Source organism: Polypterus senegalus, chromosome 3, assembly GCF_016835505.1.
Source record: "Polypterus senegalus isolate Bchr_013 chromosome 3, ASM1683550v1, whole genome shotgun sequence".
Classification (NCBI taxonomy): Eukaryota; Metazoa; Chordata; class Cladistia; order Polypteriformes; family Polypteridae; genus Polypterus; species Polypterus senegalus.
Window position 1 is genome coordinate 24,887,483 of NC_053156.1, and position 19,576 is coordinate 24,907,058.

The 19,576-nt window shown below is 39.3% G+C and overlaps 1 protein-coding gene across 1 annotated transcript in view; it reads right to left on the minus strand.

The window, feature by feature from the left end:
• The window catches only part of LOC120524932 (transmembrane protein 106C-like), a 32,609-nt gene extending 14,467 nt beyond the window's left edge, over nucleotides 1-18,142 (minus strand). The window contains exons 1-3 of the mRNA XM_039746806.1: nucleotides 17,953-18,142; nucleotides 10,138-10,375; nucleotides 9,456-9,519 (exon numbers count right to left, since the gene is read on the minus strand). Coding sequence (XP_039602740.1) covers nucleotides 9,456-9,519; nucleotides 10,138-10,354 — 281 coding nt within the window. The 5' untranslated portion in view covers nucleotides 10,355-10,375; nucleotides 17,953-18,142. The remainder of the gene's footprint in view (nucleotides 1-9,455; nucleotides 9,520-10,137; nucleotides 10,376-17,952) is intronic.
• Between the last annotated feature and the right edge of the window lie 1,434 nt (nucleotides 18,143-19,576).

A 19,576-nucleotide genomic window follows, 5' to 3' on the forward strand; every position in this document is an offset into this window, starting at 1 on the left:
GATTCTTTTCAAAGGTAAAGTGCAGGTTAATTTGTTTTATGTATTATTAATTTATATTTTGTATTAATTATTTTTATATGAATAGTTTTGGGTCTGTAATGGGTTGGTACCCTGCCTGGGATTGGTTCCTGCCTTTTGCCCTATGTTGGCTGGGATTGGCTCCAGCAGACCCCCGTGACCCTGTGTTCGGATTCAGCGGGTTGGAAAATGGATGGATGGATAGTTTTGGGTTGTGGAACAAATTATCTGAGTTTCCATTATTTCTTATAGGGAAATTCACTTTGATATACGAATGCTTTGGACTGCGAGCACATTTCCAAAACGAATTATGCTCGCAAACCGAGGTTCCACTGTACTAGTTTCCTTACAGTATATGCAGTACCAGGTGAAAGTCAGTGCTGCACTCATACATGACTGCAGGCGGACGAATTGCTTTGGGAGGCTAAATAATGCGTGAGAAAAACCACATATAAAAATAGCTTACATTGGTGTTGATATGGCATTGCATCACCACATGTCAAAAAGAAAAAACGAAAAGAGCTTCAGCCATGGTGAACTCCGTTTTCTACGTCATGCTTTGCTATTTTGTTTATGGGTTGTACCTGAAACGCTGTATTTCATCACCCGTATAACCTCGTTAAAGATGTTTTCATCTGTAGAAAAATTAGTCGCAACTTCAAGCCACTGCTGTTTCTGCTCATCTCCCAAGAATCGAGGCAAACAGGCAACACTAAATGGCCAATCCTGGAATTAAATTGTCATATCCCATTGATTCGTATGTGCTTTGAGAACACAATGATGTGATCAATGAGATGCAAGATTGAATTGTTTAACTTGTAGTGTCACATATTTGTAATAGGAGATAAAATGATGATGAGATTAATGGCTTTTTAATACAATCACCTACAAGAGTTCCAATAAAATAACAGAGGCTTTGTATTAATTCTCCCATTGTAATGAGCACATTACAGATGGCCAACCAAGGATTTGTTTGTTTTCTAAGCGGAGTATATGGTTTTCAGTTGTGAGAGAAAACCACGCAGGCTTCGACAATTACACATATAGGACTGTGGAATTCACTAATTCAACAGTACAGATCTAACAATGCTTCAATTGTTATTTTTAGTATTGATTTTAAGCAGCATTTTTCATTAACTGGAAAGAAAATACAAAAGAATAAATTTAGACTGTGCACAAGGTAGAATAAATCAGGCGGTCCACATGCGCGTTTACATGAGCCTCAATAACCCAGTTATTCACAGACACCTGATTTTTAAAATGTCATGTAAACTGTTATTCCGGTTGGAGAAATCAGATTGTTGGCTTCTGAGAAACCTGGTTGACAGAGGTAGATTTCTCCATGAATACCAATTAATGTGTCCTTGCAAACCCTTAACTGGGTTACTGTTAAGGATTTTGTGGTCTACGATGGTGGACGCAAAAATAACGAGAATTTTTTTCGAAGGCTGGAGGGACGTTAGTTCCGACATTTGTCAGTAGGTGAGTGTACTAGAGACTGCCCTCTGCATCACCTGGCCAAGCGGCGTCCTCTGGGAAAGGTCTGGAAGGTCAATGCAATTTTTTTCTTGTGCCTGTGTTACCATCTTCATCAATTTTGTGATGGCAGACTTGAAAGAATAAGCTGTTTGCATCAAGTTTGGTTTCCTTTTGGAGAAAACAGCAGCATAAACTGTCACAATGCTTCGAGAGGCTTTCAAAGAAGAAATAATCTCGCCCCATCTTATATATCGGAATGTCTGACACCTTATATTCCAAATCGTAACCTCAGATCCTCAAATGAAGGTCTCCTTAGAATTCCAAGAACAAAACTTAAAAGAAGTGGTGAGGCGGCCTTCTGCTGCTATGCACCTAAAATCTGGAATAGCCTGCCAATAGGAATTCACCAGGCTAATACAGTAGAGCAATTTAAAACACTGCTGAAAACACATTACTTTAACATGGCCTTTTTATAACTTCATTTTAATCTTAATTTAACTTAATCCTGATACTCGATATGTTCAATTTCCTCAAAATACCTATTCATGGTGGCTCTAAAATCCGTACTGACCCCTACTCTCTTTTCTGTTTCTTTTTCCGGTTTCTTTGTGGTGGTGGCCTGCGCCACCTCCACCTACTCAAAGCATCATGATGCTCCAACAATGATGGATGGATTAAAAGGCAAAGGTCTACGTGACCATCATCATCATCAAGCCCTTCCGTGAGAACCCTAAATCCAAAGAGGACTGTTTCACTTATGTTAGGTAGAATGCCCAGAGGGGACTGGGCGGTCTCATGGTCTGGAATCCCTACAGATTTTATTTTTTCTCCAGCCGTCTGGAGTTTTTTTTTTTCTGTCCCCTGGCCATTGAACCTTACTCTTATTCGATGTTAATTAATGTTGATTTATTTTGTTTTATAATTGTGTCTTTCATTTTTCTATTCTTTAATATGTAAAGCACTTTGAGCTACTGTTTGTTTGAAAATGTGCTATATAAATAAATGTTGTTGTTGAAGAAGCTTTGTGCCATGCAAGAGTTTTTACCTTAAAGTGCTCAAGCAATTGTGTGATGCTGCGTGGAGAAAACGACCTGAATTCCAGCGATCAGACGAGTGGCTTCGGCATCACGACAAACACTCCTGCCCACATAACATTGAGTGTGCAGCAGTTTCTCATGAAAAACGGGATAACAATGGTCCTCTTCCCCACAGACCTTGCACCCTGCGATTTTTTCTTCTTATTTCCAAGAATGAAGAGGGACCTTAAAGGAAAGTGTTTTCAGGATGTAGAGGAGGACAAGAAGCAAAACGACGGAGTCACTGAAGGCTACCTATCACAAAGCAAGAGTTTCAAAAGAGTTTTGAACAATGGAAAAAGTGGTGGGACAAGTGTATTGTGTCTCAATGAGAGTATTTTGAGGGTGATTAAATTTTGGAAATGTTCAGAAAAATATATGATTTTTTAAAAAAAAGAATCTCTGTATTTTTTGTCCCCCCTCGTACGTATGTCCGCTCATTCGGTCAGCCTGCGCATGTATTTGCTTCACACACAATTCCAGCAGCCATGGGCAGAAGCATCCACAAAATATACTTTAAGAGGCAAACATTCCACTGGATCTCATTATTCCTTCCACTGGATGAAATAATCTGTCTCAAAATTTCAGAAATCACTAAATTTATGTCGACGAGTTGAATGTACAGTGCTAAACTCAGTAGCACAATCTTGAGAGCAGTAAGGTACCACTGATTAAAGGCCAGAAGTCCACATGACCATCATCAAGTTCTTCCATGAGAACCCTGAATACCATGAGGACTGATTGAGGGTAACACGTTAAAAGTAACATTGATTACTTAGTCCAGTTACTTTTTACACTAATGAATAACCTAAAGCAAAACTGAAGTAAAAATACCTGCATTATTATTATTCCAGCCACACCTGGTATTAGGCGAGAAGCATGTATACTGATACGCCTCTCTTTTGCAGGGCTCAGCCACACAGCTAAGCAGAAATGAGTGTGCTGTGTGAAATCAGGTAATAGAAACCTATAAATAAACCTTCAATTTAACTGATAACATATTTATAAAACACAAGAAATTTATCAGTGTCATGCTTATTTTCAGATTCACGGTGGCCGATGATGATGCTGAACTCTTTTTTGCAGAGTTGCACGATAATAATAATAATTGTTTGCATCTATATAGCGCTTTTCTCACTACTCAAAGTGCTCAGCAATTGCAGGTTAAGGGCCTTGCTTAACTCTTTGAGGGCTGAATATTTTTTCTGAAAAGCACACAGTGCACTGGTTTCACACATAAATCAACATAAAACGTCTGTTGCTATGTGCTGTGGCTGCTTGTCGTATGTGCAGCATCTCTGGCAGCAGTGGCTGTGCTGGTGCATCTCGATAATCATTAGGAATTCAAGGTGAGCCGGCTGCCTGCTTGTCTTCACACAGTAGGTGGGTGACGGTCGCAGTGTGACGCAATATGATTTGTATCTCCTGTCACCATAAGTGATGGTCCTCCCAGGCGAACACTGCTATAGACGCATCAGCTACACGAAAGTGTTCAGCACCACGATCGGCTGGCGACCAATCAGATGATGCTGGTACCTCACTTTCGTTTTCAAATATCCATCTTCAGATCACCTGCATCAAACTCAGAGTCCAACACGTAGGAGTCCTATTCAACAAAATTACATAAAACATCCATGGAATATTTTGCTTTGTACGTTTACTTTGGTCTCTCGTCAGATGTCGATGCCATTTTAGAGGATATTTGCTCTTCGCTACTCAGGCATGCGTAGGGAATCGAGGTTAAATCAACAAAGCTATGTAACATTCCTTCTAGCAAAGAGAATCAAACTAAAATGTAAGAGTGAGTTTTGTTGCAGTTTACAGCTGATTACCGTCTTCTACCCCTGAATTTTGACAAAAGTCGACATCAGCCCTGAAAGAGTTAAGGGCCCAACAGAGCAGGGTCCCTTTTGGCATTTACGGGATTCGAACCGGCAACCTTCCGATTGCCAGTGAAGATCACTAGCCTCAGAGCCACCACTCCGCCTCCTCAGAGCCACCACTCCGCACTTTGACTCCGCTGTCGATGCACTTTGACAAAGGGGAACTCATTGGGCTGCATATATAATGGCGTGCATAAAGTTCACACTAAAACAGGATGTACGGACAAAACTGGAAATGTGCATACACACAAAAAAGTCCAGATTAATAAAACTGTGCGTACACCAAGTTCCACGCACAGCCCCTTTATAAATCCCAATAAACGTGAAATTTAACACACACGTGTCTATAGCCCCGCCCCAACTCCTCACCAGAATTTTGCATATTTGTATATGCAAATCAATATAAATAGCCCCTTCTGTTCTGTGTTTTGTTAAAAGACACTGGCAAAAGAAGAATTTCAGCTAATGCAAAGTGGAGGCAAGCAAAAATGTACTATTTGTCGGCTTAAGCAGGGGTATAAGCAACAAAAGGAAATTGATGGAGTAATACAGAGTGGCAGAAACACTACAAAGTTTAAGTTTAGACGTGAAAAGGTGAGTTGCAGTCCACAGTCTGTTTATTTTGTTTCAAACAATATTACAAAAGCTGACCACTGTCCCAAAGATGCAAATCCACACTGTGATGGTGTTGCTGTGCCCAGGACATCTTCGGGTGCTGGCTGCACACACACACCTCTTCCTTGGAAACCGCTGGGCAACCATCTAGCCATTAGCTGACAAGATGTTACTGTGGGGTCACTAATTGCAATAGTGGATGCTGCAAGAGATGTGGCCAATGAACTAAGGAATATAACTATGTGAAATTGACCACAAATTAAATGAATTGGTTAAAAATAAATGTTGTGTCTGATTACATTCAAACAAAGCTGTAACACTGTCCGATTTGGCTGATCATTTGGTGGGGCAGGTTCATCATACCACAGCTCTCCAGGTACAGGTAAGCCAAAATCGTGTGCCATAGTATGCAACACATCACATGCTTATACAATGCAACACACTTTCGGTGGACTATAGAACAGCATATTAATAGTTTGGAAATGCTTTCTATTTACATAAGCAAATTAATTTTCTAAAGGCGCCTTTATAGTGTAGCATTGGTGCAGAGTGCCGCAATGGATAGATTCTCTGCTCTTTACGTGACTCTTTGAGGCGACTCACTATCCTTAAAAAGGACTGCTTGCCTTTTGCCGTACTAGGTAGAAAAAAGCATATGCGACTCTGAGGAGTTGCCGTTTTTATAGGCACTCCTGTTATAGATAATATAATGCCAGCTCATTCTTTTGGGGGTTCATCCCTGGCTGATGTAACATCACTAACACCATCCCATACAACCAGCATGACGTGACTTAGCGATGACTGAGAAAGACCCGATCGGTCAGCAAGTTCAAGTTGAAAAGCTCTTGTAGCTAAGAACCTGAAAGCGGACAGAACTTGCAAAGGAGCAGGTACAGCACAATTCCTCAAAGTCTTCCTTTGAAATGTCGGTGCCAGTTCAGCACACCAAGGTTATTATAGTTTTGCCTTTTTATATTAGTTTTTATTTCTATATTTTTTCTGACCTTATTTGGAAATTCAGTTTAGCTTTAGTTTTCCTTCATTGTGTATTTTTAGTTTTAGTTTAGTTTTTATTTCACCAAGGTATTTCTATTTTATTTTTATCTATATTAGTTTAAGTTTGTTTTAGTAATTATGGCATGCAGCTCAAACGGAGTTACTTTTGTGTCACAATCGGACAGAACTGCACACTTAACAGATTTGGATATGAATTTAAGGTTAGTGGAAGCTTACTGCACTGCTTGGTTTACTATCTAGTTTTGTTTTTGTCTAATAAAAACAAACATAATCAAAACTAGACACTGAATATGAACAATTTTACACAATTTTAGAATTTATAAAATATTTTCTCATGAAAATCACAAGGGCTTAGGAAGAACAGGACTCTTAAGCTTGAGTCAGTGTGCAGACCCCACCTAGCTGTATTGAGGAAAACAAAGAGCAACAAACATGTAGTGTCAAGGTTAGGGGTGGTGAGTCTTGAATAGCCCACCATAAGAACAGTAAACCTATAATGAGCAGAGCAAGAGCAGGTAATAAGAGTATGGACAGGCACAAAAAAACAGAGACAGTGTCTGATATTAAGAAAGCATGTACATTATCTAAACCTGTTTATCCAGAGTAGGATTGCAAAACTTACAAGGATTAAAGACTAACAGCAAGAATATTCATTCAAAAACTAAAACTAAAAATATTTTAGTAAATTATTATTTTGTTTCAGTTGGTCTTTCCAGCTACTTTAATAGTTTTGTTTAGTTTTAGTTTTTAATTTTGGTTTTGTTAATTATTTTATTTCAGTTTACGAAAATGTTTTTTTAATAATAGTTTCAGTTTTGATTTTAGTTTTTGTTAACTATAATAACCTTGCAGCACACAGCTTCAAAAGGATAGCTCTTGGAAATTGAAATCAACATAGAAGCTAGTCATCATCATCTATAAATACTTCATTCTTCCATTTGCAATGTCTTCTAACAACGCTAAAGCAGCTATGGTAGCTGGAATAGTTTGGCCATTCTGAGCACCATTATATTGTTAAAGAATGATTACAATCAATTGAATTAAATTTGTAAATGATATGCAATTCATTTTGATGTATTTGATAAATCCAGCATCATTAATGCGAATCTAAAAAAGAAAAGCAGAACGCACAAATAGTGACACTGCTCTGGCGCTGGGTGCCTCCCATTTACAAAACTGAGAAGAAACTTGCGTACGCACGGTGTGAGGCTGCTGTGAAAATGTGTGTGGCTTTATGCTAAGTTTAATTTTTATACATCGTATGCAACGTTTTTGTGCGTACGCACCATTTATTCATGAGGTCCGAGAACATTACTTGTGCATGTAAACATGGATTATCATCTGGATTATTCACCTTAATCCGGTTATTTGTGTGAAAGTAAACACACTGCATGATGATGTCAGTTTTTTATAAACCCAGTACAAGTTTATAATATCTTGCCCCCCTCCTTGTTACACTGAGGGAATTTCTGTGTCTATCATACATTAAAATCCAAGCTCTGCATTGTATTTTGATATTTATGAACGCCAACACTTGTTTACTTAAATGACATTTGGGTAACTACTTGATGGTTATTTTAAAGTAGGTGTGTAAGCCCGTGCTGTAAAACGCCGGGGCTCAAAGAAATCATGGATTCTGGCACTTCAATCAATCAATCGCATTGGTTGTGCATTAGTGGCTAAGCAAAGTTCTATCGGTTGTCTATCAGCAGTTAAGCGAGTTTCTCTCTCTTGTGAGGTTTTATTTTGTTGATGTGCTCGCCTCGCTTGTGTATTAGCGTCTAAGTGAGTTTCCCTCTCCTCTGTGGTTTCGTTTTACCAACGTGCTTGCCTCCATTGCCTATCAGCGGCTAAGTGAGTGTCTCTCTCCTCTGAGTTTTTGTTTTACCAACGTGCTCGCCTCCCTTGTCTATCAGCGGCTAAGCGAGGTTCTCTTTTCTTGGCGGTTTCACTTTGGCGACAGAGTCGATGTCTTTGAGCTTCACGCTGAAGCCTCGCACTTCCGGGCCGGACAGACAGACACACACACTTCCATGCATAAAAGTTTATATAGAAGATACTTTATTGGGTATTTTAAAGCTGCTTTTACTATTAGTATTTATATACTGAATATTCCAGGGGTACACAACCCCAAGCCTGGAGGTCCACAGAGGCTGTAGGTTTTTGCTTTGATCAAATGTTTAATTTGAACCCATTTATTTACTACTAAAACATAGTTTTTTGGTCTTAGTTTTAGTTAACTTGTTTGTTACAATTCAGAACCCTTAATTCCCTATTTTAGTTTTAAATAACTGAATTAACAGTTTAATTCCTGCCTCTTTTCTTAACCAGCCATCAGTTAATAATGTGGTACAAATAAAATATGACCAACAGCTCTCCAACTAACATGCTTCCATTTAAACCTGTGTATGTGTTTCAAGAAGTATCTATCTTAGTATAATTTTTTTCTTCTTTCGGCTGCTCCCATTAGGGTTTGCCACAGCAGATCATCTTCTTCTATATCTTTCTGTCCTCTCCATCTTGCTCTGTCACCCTCATCACCTGCATGTCCTCTCTCCCCACATCCATAAACCTTCTCTTAGGCCTTCCTCTGTTCCTCTTGCCTCACAGCTCTATCCTTAGCACCCTTCTCTCATTATACCCAGCATCTCTCCTTTGCGCATGCCCAAACCAACGCTATCACGCTTCTCTTACTTTGTATCTAAACTATCCAACCTGCTGGCATTCTGAATCAAAAGGGTTACCACAGTTTGGCCGTTATATCAGTAAAAAGTGGCTACTGTGTTAAATCAAAAATTTGAATCAAATTTTGTGCACTTAATGAGTTCTTGATGTTTTTTTATTTTTTATTTGCCATTGTTTATTTGTTCTATGGCCTTGATTTACTGAAACAGTAAGACATTAAACTAGGTGTATTTCCATAAAAACAGAGGTGTTCTAAAACATTTGACCGGTAGAGTAGCCGTCATGTTTAAAGCCTTTATGCAGAAGAATCCAAGTGGGCTCGAGTTTTCCCTGCATTGATACTGAACTGATAAATTTCTACCAAGCCAAGTTTCGGTTCCCCAAAACTCTATACTGAGTAAAAACAATAAAAAGAAAATATACATGGGCAGATGAAATGCATTGAAGTTTACAAGAATTAAGAAAACAATGGCTACCTGAAATGTCAAACCTGTGCAATTTTCAAGACCTAAAACTGGAAATGCTGATTCAAATTGGCCAGTGTGGGTGATATATCAGTGATTTATTCCTAACATTAAGATACAAGCCATTACACCCATAGTTTTGTTTTTCTTTTTCTTCACTGGAGCTAGTGACAGAAAGCGAACTGTACATAACATTCTTAAGCATTCACTGTACTCACGTTCTCTGTGGCTGTAGTCTGTGATCACTGTATGGAATTAAAGCTACCAGCTCATTCACTTGACCTGTAACACAAAAGGGGTCAGTTTTAATGACATACCTCTGAATACTAAACCATCCTCCATTTTACTGTTCCCAATATCAATCAAAGCATTTGTTAGACCTACATCTTAAAAGAGCAGAGTTATAAAAATTATAACTACAACCTAAAAATCAACAATCTCAACAATACATTTTAAAAACCATGTGTTTTAATCCATCCATCCATCCATTGTCCAACCCACTATATCCTAACACAGGGTCACGCGGGTCTGCTGGAGCCAATCCCAGCCAACAGGAACAAATCCCGGGCAATGCGCCAGCCCACCGCAGGGCACACACATACCAAGAACACACACTAGGGGCAATTTAGAATCACCAATGCACCTAACCTGCATGTCTTTGGACTGTGGGAGGAAACCCACACAGACACTGGGAGAACATGCAAACTTCACGCAGGGAGGACCCGGGAAGTGAACCCGGATCTCCTAACTGCGAGGCAGCAGCGCTACCACTGCGCCACCGTGCCGCCTGTGTCTTAATCTTTGGATCAAATTTCTACAGAATTTTTCATTGGTAGGAAGCGTCATGTCTCTCATATGTTTCAGAGTTATCACGTCTCCAAAAGTGCAAAGAAGACTCACCATTAGGTATTCGCCCTGTGCCCTGGCATGTTGGGCATGTGACACTGTCCCTCCCAGTGAACTCCACATAGGGAAACTGGGCAATGTCATTTTGTCTGTCCAGGTCATCGAGAGAGTTGTTACCATCGTTGTTACTCCTGTTCTTATGGTCATTCTCAACCAAGGGCTGAAAGGCCCTCTGGGACAAGTATGACCCCATTGCTGGAAAGTTGACCATTTATCCAGCTTTCTAATGGATCTGTAAAAAAGAAAAACGAATCAGTCTGCTTTTGGAAGTGAAGGATATTTTGAACCCTAACCACATCATCTTTAATACCTCTTTACTTACCATTTAAAAATAACAAAAGAAAGACTTGTGTTGGTTGGAAGTTAGTATGAAGAAAAGACAGACAACAATAGCATTTATCTATATAGCACATTTTCATACAAATGATGTAGCTCAAAGTGCTTTACAAGACGAAGAAAGAAAAGTTTAGAAAAAATCTACTCTCTATATATAAAACCTTAACCCCAAAAGTGCAACGATTTTATGTGACTTGTTTTTTTATTTTATTGATTTTATTGAAATCATACAACATTCCATACAAATAAATCCATTTTTACAAAAATAAGATGTGACTTTTTTTATGTGACTTTTTTGTCACACTTTAGATCGGGCTTATTTTAAAACTTACATGTATATGTTTGGTATCGTTCTTTTCAGAATTTATTGAACTTTAATGTGATGTTGTTAGATTTTCAGATTCTTATTCCATTTTTAAATGATAAACTAAAATATCAAGAAAGTTGCGGTTTTTATTTTTGACTGAGTAAACTTTTTTCCACAGGAACAAACTATTAAAAAAATGACCTATTCATAACACCAATGTTTGTATTTAGGTGATTTAGTTAGCTGAAGGTCGAGTTACGATGACCCACTGCATACCACTTTAGTTTTCATGTGATTTTTCCTGTTATTTAAATGAGTAATTTTAAAAAAAAAAGTTTTTTTTTATCTATAAGAATGTCAGTTGAAACGAATGGATCATTTATTTAATTTATTTTATACTCATCAAACAGAGTGCACCTCAGTTTAATGGGAATACTCCAATCGGTGAGAGAGTAAATATTTTAGTCTCATTTCATGATTTTTACTCCGTTAATAATTAATTTTTCTTTCACATATTTATAGAATTTCATGATTTTGACTCCAATAAATAATCATTTTTCTTTTGCACATGTACAGATTTTACTAATATTCTGGCCACACCGGGGGATTGGGCACCAAAGGCACGGGTTATTGTCCCACTAGCAGAAATATAAAAATAAGCTTAGACAATACTAAATAACAAAGAATAATGTAAGGTCCAATGGCCAGCAGAACAGAACAAACAAACAAAAAAAAACTCCAGAGGGCTGGAGAAAAAAAATAATAAAATCTGCAGGGGTTCCGAGACCACGAGACCGTCCAGCCCCCACTGGGCATTCTATCTAACATATTAAATGATCTAAATCAAATGATCAAATGATCTAGACAGTCAAACAGCCTTCACAGCCATGAAGAGATGATCACAGATTTGTGGGTTACTCGTTTTAAAAGGACTCTTGCCGTTGTGGCAGAAGCGCTTAGTTGGCACCAACCCGAACACAGACTGACACCAGAGGCACAGGTGAAAACAAACAAAAAGGGTTTATTTTGTCTTCAGCCATGGGGCGCGTCTTCCCCATGTCCCACAGGCCCTACACAGTCCCAAAAACAGACTCTTCTTCCTCCACTCCTCCTAGGCAGCTCTGTCCTCCTCTTCCTGACTCTGGCGCCCTGAGTAGTGGCCGCAGGCTCCCTTTATAGCCCACCCGGAAGTGCTTCAGGTGACAATTAACCAAAATTAGGCTGCACTTCCAGGAGGGGCTGCGTTACCACCCACACGGGCTCAGGACGTCTTGCAGCTCCCCCTGGTGGTGGCCACGGAGCCCAACAGAGGTGAGGTCCGGTGTTCCGGGAGAGTGGCCCTGATGCAACCCAGGGGGGGGCTGCCACCAAGTGTTCCAGGGGGACATAGTTTGCATCCCATGGCTGCTCCCCTGGATCCAGTATCCAGTATGTCCTGGCTGGGCCATCCGCCACACTGTATACAATCATAAAAGGCTAAGTTCAGGTTTTCTTCATCTGTTATATCCTGCTCAGTCACCTGCTCTGCTGTATATTCAAGATTTCTGTTTTGTCCACATATTAGGAATCTTAGCAAAGCTCGAAGAACCAGTTTCAAGTACAAAGACGCCATCACAGAACAAAATGGTTCTTTGTCAAGCAATGGTTCTATGAGGAGCCACACAACCCAGTAAAGTACCATTACAGAGCCAGGATTTGTTAAAATGCAAGTCCTCCCATAATGTTGAGTTTCTCATCTGATCACAGAGACTGTTACACAGCATCTAATCTTTCTGGTTATTAAAATCTCAATAAAGTCGAGCTTAAACTTGGAGGCAGAAAAAAATGAATAGTTATATTAGCGGTTCAACTAAATATACAAATCAGAATTTGAAACTGATGTGGAAAAATAGTTGAAGAAAGTCAGAGTGGACAGAAGCAAACACAGGCTCAGTCCAGGAATATCGTTAGTTTTAGCAGATATCATGAGCAAAGCCCCCCTCTGATTATTACATGAGCCATTTAGCAGATAGTACGTTTAGGGGTTCACCTGCGGGGTTTTGTGCGAGTCATACATGGACATGAATTTAAACAACATGGGGGGGTTGATTAGTCTGCTTGAAGATCAGGGGCTGCACAACAGAGATCAGGAGTTTAAGCCCCTGGTGCCCCCTCAATGATCTGAAGCGACAACCACACTCCCCTCATAACGCTACTGGCTTAAAGATAACTGTTTTACTTAAAGTGTACGATCAAAATAAGAAGCACACTCTACACACTAGTCTAACACAAGTCTGAATTCATTAATACCAGTCTGCAACAAAACCCTCCCATGCAAAAAAACAAGAAGTGGACTTTATAGGCTTAGGAGGACTGAACTCATCTCTGAAATTGGAGTTTCTTTACCACAAACCCTTTAAGCAAGACTTTTGATTGAGTGAAAAATGCTGTTTTGAAAAATAAAAATGTTTTTTCATAAAATAAATTAAATTTGTTTAATGACATAAGTATTTTTCACAGATAGATAGATAGATAGATAGATAGATAGATAGATAGATAGATATGAAAGGCACTATATAATAAATAGATAGATAGATAATCTATCTATCTATTTATTATATAGTGCCTTTCATATCTATCTATCTATTTATTATATAGTGCCTTTCATATCTATCTATCTATTATATAGTGCCTTTCATATCTATCTATCTATCTATTATATAGTGCCTTTCATATCTATCTAATAGATAGATAGATAGATAGATAGATAGATAGATATGAAAGGCACTATATATAGATAGATAGATAGATAGATAGATAGATAGATAGATAGATAGATAGATATGAAAGGCACTATATAATAGATAGATAGATAGATAGATAGATATAGATAGTGTGGACGCTGGCCCGGACATAGACAGGCGGACACGTTCAAATCACCCACAACACGTTTATTTTCCATATTTACAGTGCACAAACCCCAAAAGTCCCCAAAGTCCAGGCCTCTCTATCAATGCCTCTTCCTTCTTCAGGCTGCCTCCTTGCCTCCTCTCCCAACTCCAGCCATCGTATGGAGGGAGGCGGCCCCTTTTATGATCACCCGGATGTTCTCCAGGTGCTTTCCAACAATCTTTCGCCGGCACTCCCCAGTGTGGCGGAAGTGCCAGCTACGCACCCGGAAGCACTCCGGGTGTCCCCGATCCTCTTCCCCCCAGCACTTCTGGGTGTGGCGGAAGTGCTGAGGTCCAAGGCTCCCAAGGCATTGGGGCACCCATAGCTACCAGGGTGGTTGCCGCCATGTAGTCTGAGGGAGGCGTAAGCCCTCCTCCAGTACTCTGGGGTGTCCCGGCCGGGTCACCCCAGCCACCTGTGACAATAGATAGATAGATAGATAGATAGATAGATAGATAGATAGATAGATATGAAAGGCACTATATAATAGATAGATAGATAGATAGATAGATAGATAGATAGATAGATAGATAGATAGATAGATAGATAGATAGATAGATAGATAGATAGATAGATAGGATAATTTTATTTTACTCGAGGTATATTTTGATCTGAAAAATGTCAGTTTTCCTTGGAAATAACCCAAAATCAAGTATTTGTATTTTTGCTCCAGTTTTTTTCCTCTTAAGTTTTATTCTTTCAAAATAGCCAAGATGCTATATTTAGAAGGTTAGACAGATGTCATTTCCATGTCCAGATGAGAGAAAGTTGTTGTTTAAATGGTTTTTACAAAAACTTGAACTTTCAGTTTGATCCGTCCATTGTCATGACCAGGAGTGGACTGTGTTTCAAAACCGGCTTGGGTATCCTTCAACTAGTGAGGTGACAACGTCGACCCACTCGGCCCATTATTCATTGTAATGTTCTTAAAATTTGTGATGAGTACGTGGCTCGCTACTTGCTACAGTATGAGCCTATGATATGAACTCTTATCTAGACTGTTTAATCTGCACACAACTTAAAATTGGACAACATGCTTAGAAATAAAATGTAATGAAAAACAAAATTGTAGTAAAACGGCTTGCACGTCATTAGAGTACATGTCAAATGTCAATGTCATGTCCAAGTGTCAGTACCCTATAGGCTAGTGGCTTACACAGTTCACTGCTTTTAGCAGCCACATCATCAACAATACTGTTAGTGTCAAGTTTGGCTTGGATACTTTTCTCCACCGACATCAACATGAACACCTCAAGATGTTTCTCCTCGTCTGTTTTGCTTCATCCATATTTGGCAACAGACACTGAATGGCTGAAATCAACGACAATGATACCAGGTCAAACGAGGATGAGGTCATGAGTGGGTGTTAATAGACCTTTGCTTAATTCAATGCCAAATAATTACCCTATAGGCGGTTAGGCAGCCTAAAGCAAAGCAAGTGATTACAGGTATGGAACAATTATTTTCAACTCGATAATCAAACTGCTTATTTACAATGGAATAAATTATAACCGAGGCTAGAATGAAAACCTCACCTGATTGAAATGTTCCATTAACTTAACAATAAACTAGAAATGTTCCGTTCTAATATGAAAAATTCCTGTGATTTATAACTTTATTTCATCATACCACTAATTATCGCTCACGCCGACAACCAAAAAACAATAAAATGCATAATACTGTACATAATTTAAACTAATTATTAGTACCGAAAAATTTAAATACTAGATATGAGATAAAATAAATTGCAATAATGTATATGCTAACCGAAATGTAGCGGTATCGAAAAAGAAATCGGCAAAAGGCAATTTTGACCCAATTTTTCACTGCAAAGTTGAATACTGACAACTAAAACAACTTGATGATGTAATACGGTATATTATATAAGACTATATAAATCGCAGTACCGGACAGATAATGTTTAGTAGTTTAGAAAATGAATTTTAATGTCAAACAGTAACCAGTGCATAAAATGTATTTCATGAAACGGCCGGCACATGACCAGACCAGAGTCCGCGGCCCACCGGGCATTGCCCAAATGCCCTAATGGCCAGTCCGCCCCGGTCATGACCAAGTAACAGGTAAACAAACAGTAAAAGATCAATTCTAAACTATTCGTTGTAAAAAATAAGTTCAGTTTTTTTGGTAAAATCTTTTTAAATGTCCGTCTCTTAAAAGCCAGATGTGATAGATCAATTCTGGCACCATAATTGGATTCAGCATTCTCAGACCTAAAACAACACCTAATAGATTTAATGAAAATAATTTTATTTTGTTTTGCAGAATAGGATAAAGCTGTAAAAGGACCGTGAATGGGATTTTTTCCTCCAATATCACACAGCCAATGAAGCACATCTTTTAACACAATTAACCACCTTAATGATAATAATAAAGAACCAGGTGTAGCTTACATAAAATGTAAGAGTAAGGGAAGCAATATAATAATAATAATAATAAAAAACGGGCTATTCAAGATGAAAGAGCAGATTTCAAAAATGTATTTCAAACAAACTGTATAAGACAGAAACACATTCTGCACATCACTGGATAGAGGAAAGTTCAAAATTTAAAAGCCCGCCTAAAAGTACCAGTGAATGCCACCAAGCATTGTTTCTCATTTATAGTAAAATGGCGACAACACCACAAGATCCGGCATTACCTGAACGACACCATTCCAGGGCAGTGGACTAGAAGAGGTGGACAACAAGATCTTGCTCATCGTCTATGGCCTCCCAAGTCTCCATACCTTACCCCCTGTTTGTTCCAACTATGCCCACTAATCTTCAAGATTTGCGACATTGAATTGAGGAAGCTTAGGGACCAGTTGACTCATGTGTGGCAAGAAATGGTCTACCGTTTTGATGTTTGTCACGCTACACATGGCGCTCATGTTGCAACCTCAAGGGCCACAGGACCAAACTTTGAACGTTCCTCTATCCGGTGATGTGCAGAATGTGTTTCTGTCTTATACAGTTTGTTTGAAATAAATTTTTGAAAACTGCTCTTTCATTTTGAATAGCCCTATATGTTATTGTTATTATTATTATTATTTAATAAAAAATAATAAAGATGGAAAATCATAAAATACAGTGAAATATTTAAGGGTCATTGAACTATTAAATATCCATTACACTGCATTCCCCAATTAAATTTACCGATCTTTCCAGAGTTCTTTTCTTCACATACTTTAAGTCATTTAGAAAAATTGAGAAACAAGGAGTAATATCATAAAGCTTACACTTCTGAAAAATGTATCTTAAATAGATCTTTAAAGGGTCATCCTTTTTTTTTTCCTAACATACAAGCAAACAATAATATAATCTCCAGGGAAACTGTCAAGGTAATCATTTTTCTTGGTGTAACAAATAATACCAGAATTCTTTTGAATAATACAAAAGAAAAATGCAGTTATTATAATAAAACCAAAAATTGTGGTCTTAAAAGTCCCTTACAAGGCTATATATTATTTAAAATGTCTTTAGATTTTGGAGGAACAGGAAAACTGAAATATTTAGTTCTTAAATGATTGTTCTCTGAGTAATACTGTGACGTGAAATTCTTATTTGAATCGATATGAAATAATATGTTGTTAAAAGGACAGCCAATGAATTCCTTTGAAGGTGCACTATTGCTGCAAGTCCGTGAATTCATAATGCAATAAGATGGGCAGTTACTGCAACAGAATTTGAAAATGTACTCTGTGCCATTCTTAGAAATGTAGATGGAGTAGCCTTAATTATCAAATCATATTCTTTTTGACTCACTTTAAATTCATATTTTGAATGGAAATTTGGAAAAAGGGTCATATTTCCTTTTCTTATCTAACTGATGCACTGGAGGACAAATTCCAAGTGCAATCCACATTAATAACGGGCAGCCAAACGTGTGAGCCCTTGGCCTTCCTGCCAGTGTATGGTCCGACATTGTTTCCCAGGATCCCAGAAGTCACGTGATCACAAATACAAATACTACTTTGTTGATGCGCTCTTCGTGTGCGGGGCAGCATTCTGATCAGCGTGAACGGTGTTCAAAACGGCCTCCCTTCATTTTAATTTCTTTACGTATGAGTGTCAGATAACAGATGGCAGAATATTTATTGAGCCACATCGAGGCTACGAGCCGACTTAAGACGCACACTTTCTCTTTAATTTCAATCAAAATGCTGTTTCATTTATTGCGACGGCAAACGTGGTCGCCTAAAAACAGATGCCTATACAGTAGGGAAGACCTCCCACCTGTTACTGCAGCAGCCTCGATGCGCTCTCCGCCGCCACAGCAAGGCTCCTCCACACTGCCCACCTCAAGGCAAGATGCCACTAGGCTGCGCTTCTGTTCTTGCAAGTCACCAACTGTTTTCCAGGGACCTCCACCGCCGTCCTCGTAGTCTACTGCCAATCTTTCTTGTCTTTTGTATCGAAACCAAAAAAAAAACGCCCAAGTGCTCTGCTGGCAAAGAAAGCGTGTCTCCGTCACGTGAGGGAGAGTGGGCGGGGTCTTGTCCACGAGATTGGCGATGCTGGGCTACCTGAACGCTCCTGAAGCTAGCATGGAGGAGCTCGTCCCTCTGTTGTGAATTTCCCCCATGACTTTGTTGTCGTATATTAAAGTCACACAGATGTGATACAAACATCAGGACCGAATCCAATCAGTACGCTTATGCAATCTATACACCAGGCATCCCACACTCATGGCTGGATTAACCAAATCGGGACACCCTTGGCTGTGGCATCTCTCCTCCCCTAAACACACGCGCCTGTTTGGTACAACGTAAAAGTGGATGAAAAGAAAAGAACGTGATGGGATGCAAATAAAAGCGGTATTAAAAATGAAACCGAAGCACAGAAAATGTCTAGCCCAAACCTAAACAAATCAAAACATAATCCACTTCGCAAATAACGTATACAAACACGATTGCCGGAAGAACATGATAGCTTGCCATAGAGGACAAATAACGGATTTTAGAATATCGCCTCAGACTGGCAAGTAACGACCAGCCAGTCTTCAACTGTTTTTTTTCTTCTTCCAAACCACCCTGTAAAATGAAGGTCATAATGGACAATCCTACAGACCCCTTCACATTTTACACATTTTGTTACATTACAGGCTTATACTATAATCATTTAAATTCATTTTCCCTCACCAGTTAACACTCAATATCCCAGAGTGACAAAGTGAAAACAAGATTTTAGAAATGTATGGACTATATAAGAAACATCACCTGGATGCACTGGGACGCATCACCGGTGATATATCCTGAGGTCATCGGGCGTTTCGGGTCTCACAACATCATACACCCTTGCTCAGGTGACCCAGCCAGGGTTAATCAATCCCCAACTTGCGTCCCAGTAGAAATCCAAGGATCAGCCCACTTTACCCAAAGCTACCTTGAGGCTTTCTCTGCAGCTTCCTTGCAGTTGTAATGGATCTCTTTTTGGCCGCTCCTGTAATGCCCACCTGTGTGAGGACTCTGCAGAGTGAGTGTCCTGCAAATCCTCTGCAACTAACTTCTATGGGCTCATAGAGTATCCTCCACCCTCTGTCCCTGCACTCCTCCACCAGCTCCTAGTACTTGGTGCATTTCCTCTCGTTAGCTTCCTTGAAACGCTCTTCCCAGGGCACTGTCAGTTCCAGCATGATCAGCTGTTTTGAGGCCTCAGAAGTAATGATCATGTCTGGCCAGAGTGATGTTGTCACGATTTGCTGCAGAACTTCAGCTGTTTTCCCAAGTCAGCCTGCAGCTGCCAGTCAGAGGTTGTGTGGAAGAGGCTTGTTATTACTGCTGCCTTTGCCCAGGATTGCTCTCATGCTTTAACAAACCTAACTGCCTTCTTTGAGCTGTGGAGGAATTTGCTTGTGTTG